This window comes from Charadrius vociferus, unplaced genomic scaffold, assembly GCF_000708025.1.
Source record: "Charadrius vociferus isolate BGI_N301 unplaced genomic scaffold, ASM70802v2 scaffold661, whole genome shotgun sequence".
Classification (NCBI taxonomy): domain Eukaryota; kingdom Metazoa; phylum Chordata; class Aves; order Charadriiformes; family Charadriidae; genus Charadrius; species Charadrius vociferus.
The window spans coordinates 385,330-388,700 of NW_009647002.1; the positions used below are offsets into that span (position 1 = coordinate 385,330).

At 59.8% G+C, this 3,371-nt stretch overlaps 1 protein-coding gene across 1 annotated transcript in view; it reads right to left on the bottom strand.

The window, feature by feature from the left end:
* Positions 1 to 3,371, bottom strand: part of PLEKHA2 (pleckstrin homology domain containing, family A (phosphoinositide binding specific) member 2) — a 16,173-nt gene that overhangs the window by 3,080 nt on the left and 9,722 nt on the right. Inside the window, exons 6-11 of the mRNA XM_009895417.1 lie at positions 2,258 to 2,301; positions 2,158 to 2,224; positions 1,948 to 2,018; positions 1,163 to 1,226; positions 603 to 680; positions 10 to 160 (exon numbers count right to left, since the gene is read on the bottom strand). Of these exons, the coding sequence (XP_009893719.1) occupies positions 10 to 160; positions 603 to 680; positions 1,163 to 1,226; positions 1,948 to 2,018; positions 2,158 to 2,224; positions 2,258 to 2,301 (475 nt within the window). The remainder of the gene's footprint in view (positions 1 to 9; positions 161 to 602; positions 681 to 1,162; positions 1,227 to 1,947; positions 2,019 to 2,157; positions 2,225 to 2,257; positions 2,302 to 3,371) is intronic.

Below are 3,371 nucleotides of genomic sequence, written 5' to 3' on the forward strand. Positions count from 1 at the left end.
GCTGTTTGCCCTCCGCCTGCGGCACTGGCGTCCAGGGCTGCCAGGAGGAGGCGGAGGGGGCTTTGCACAGCGCTCGCCTCTCCTCCGCCTGCCTCTGCTGGGAGGGGGCCGCCGAGCCCCCGGGCCTGACCATGGAGGTGGATCTCATGAAGGACATCTCCTGCAAGGACAGACACACAGTGAGCGCTGGCTGGGCTTGGGTTTCCCTGTGTGCAACTGCTGCGAGTGATCTGCAGAGCCCTGGGGCCCTTTACACGCTCTGCAGAAAGGGGAAAAAAAAAAAAAACAAACAAAAAAAAACCCAAAAAACCCAAAGCAAAATGAAAGTCTGAATTCAACAGCCCTTTGCCACCAGGTAGCCTCTCGCTCGTGCCTCGGAGCGGAGCGGGGTTCACGCAGGTCCAGCCCGGGGGCTGAATCTCACTTCGCCGTCTTTTTCAAGGAAACTTTTCCCGCGGTTGGCAAACGAACCCGGGGAGGGCAGGGACCTCACCCTGGGAACGGGCTAGCCGAGCGCTTACCCGGGCCACCAAATACACATCTTGTACATTGCCGTGATCTTCATTTGGCACTAACTATGAAGCAGAAGGGACATGACCTACCCTCGGGCGGGTTTTCAGGGCCTGGACTGCCCCCGTGATCACTCGGATCCAGCTGTGCATGTCCTCCGGGCTGTCTGCCTGCAACACACGCCAGCCCCGGTCAGGCTTTGCCTTCCGCACACCCCCGGTGCGGCCGGGCCACATCCCTGCCGCAGGGAAGCGTGGACGCACAGACGGACGGGCTACCACCCTTCCCAGGGTATTTGCTACTAATTTATTAGTATTATTATTTGCTACTACCCCAGCTCCCCCCGCAGAAGGGGAGCCACTCTCCACACGGCAGCATTTTCATATCAGGAATAGATAAAGCATTTAAGGAAAAAATGCTCCTCGGATCACCCTGTGCTGCTGCCTCGGCTCCTTCCTCTCGCACAAACAGCCACCATCAGAAATAAGCCCGAGGGGAGAAGTGAAACCGCCCCGCAGCTCTCCCGCGCCGGGCGAAGCTCCTACAGACTCCTGCGGCGGTGTCGGCCGCCGTGCCGCACCGCGGGCGAACAGCCCCTTCGCAGGAGCTGAACTGACCGCGCAGCAAAGCGAACGCGCCCCGGGCGCCTCACCTGGATGTAGAAGGTCCTGGAGCTGGTTATGATTTCGAAGAGGTTGTCCCGCATCAGGAGGTCACTAGGAACAGCAAGAGAGAGACGGTCGCTACCCAGCAGTCAGCGTGGATGGAAAAACATCCATATTTGCCCTCATCTCTGAGTGTGCTGGGGAAAACGTCCTCAAGGCCAACCTGGGACCTCATGGGGATTTTGAGAAGACGAGCCCAGCTCCCCAGAGACCACCGTCTTCAGCTGCACACACTCGGCTCCTGCCGCCTGCAGGCAAACCCCCGCCACTCCCAGACCCGTAACCCACCTCATTTACAGTCCATTTTAATTGTGAACTTCCTATTGCTTCTTAAGAACAAACGATTCAAAGATATATTAAACTATATTTTCACTTTAGCCAAAGAGCTTTGTTTTCTTAGTTCATTTTTCATTGCAAGTCCTCAAGTCACTTGGATTTTATCAGCATCGGCTGCAATAGACTGTTCCCGAGAGGCTGTGCAGCCAGCTGTGCAGCCAGCTGTGCTCGTTTAAGGAAGACGCCTGTCTGCGGCTCTGTGAACACCTTTGTTCTTCCGCCACACGCGCAGGGCCTCGGCCTCCTTAACCCGCGGAGACAGGAGGAGGACGCCTGTCCAACACCTCCCCGAAGGAGGGAGCCGAGTTCCCTTCCTGCCCTCCTCCGGGAGCTGCTCCCAGCAGCAGCCGCAGTCCCCGTCGGCTGCTCCGGCCCCGGCACAACCTGGGGCTCCGGCGGGAGCTGCGGTCTGGGGAAACAGGGACGGGAGCATTACCCAGACTTGACGAGGCACTCGTGGGTCTTGCAGACGTCCCTCAGGAGAATGGAACGCAAGGGCTCCTTGTCCTGCGGAGATGAGAGGAGACGATGACGGGCTTGGCTGGCGCCGGGGGCCGGCAGTGCCGGGATGTGCCTCCCATGGAGCCCCCGCGCCAGCACGGGAGCGCGGCAGCCCCTCAGCCAGGCCCAGGCGGGGGCTGCTCACCTGCTCACTCTTGTAGTAACTGATGGAAAATTCATCCAGAACGAAGTACCGGCGCTTCCAGCTCTTCCTCTGGAAAAGAGAGGAGGGAATGGCTCAGCGCGGGTGGGCGGCCGCGTCGCTGCCCTCCCCTCCGTCCCCCCCGTTCTGCAAGCGGAGAGCACAGAGTTAGCGGGGGGGCCAGAACGACACCTGAGCGGGATGGAACGCGACCCGAAGCAAGCCCCGAGCACAGCGCTGCGTGCCATGGGCTAATCGCGACGCCATGGGGTAATCGGACACGAGACGGGGAATCAACCAGAGTCGAGAGCTGATTTTATCTCATTGCATACGGCTTTCCAGACCGCTGCCTGAGTACTATTTGCCCTTTTGGCACCCACATATTGAAAACAACGTTAAGAAATTGGAAAGGCTACAGAAAAGCCACAGAAGCAGCGCGAGGGCTGAGGAAAAATCCCTTGCAGCAGGGGCGTTAAAGGACCCGTCTGCCCGCCTTCGCAAGCACCGAGAGGTGACTCGACCGCACCGCAGACCTTCTCGGGGAAACGCAGCGAGCGAGGAGCTCTTTCATCTGGCAGAGGGAGGCAGAACAAAAACCACCAGCTGGAAGCTGGAGCCCGACAGACCCAAGTTAGAAAGCAGGGATGCTCCGCAACTGGAGAGGGACAAATATCATGGGAATAAACCGCTCAGGAGAGCCGAAGGTCCCCGCTCCACATCTTCACAGCCAAATCCTCCCAAAAGAAACTGTGATGTTTGGAGCTCAGGTAGAAAAGTGTAGCTTCCCCTGTCCCCAGGCTGTCCCTCCCCGGGCGCAGTGCTCAGCGCTGTGAGCACCGATGGGCTGCAGAGCGCACGCAGCACCCGTCCCCTGGCCCACCCCGAGCGCTGCCCCGCTCATCCCTGCGCTGCCGCTGGCATCACCCCGCTCTCCCCGACACCGTCCCGTCCCCTCCCTTCCCCCTCGGCAGTGCAGAGGATGGTTGAGATGAAACATCTGCACTCATCTCCTTCCCCCGTCCCTCCAACCCCTTCCTCCAGCTCCGTGCTGAGGTTTGAGAATTGCCATGGCAGCCGGGGTGGCTCTCGCCGCCACCAGCCTTATATGGCACCCGCGCAGTGCGACTGCCGCTGCGGTTAACCAGCGACCTGCCCGCGCTGCTCCTTCCAGCACCTTCGAGAGGCTGCTTTGGCTTTTTCGGGGCAGAGGCAAGCAG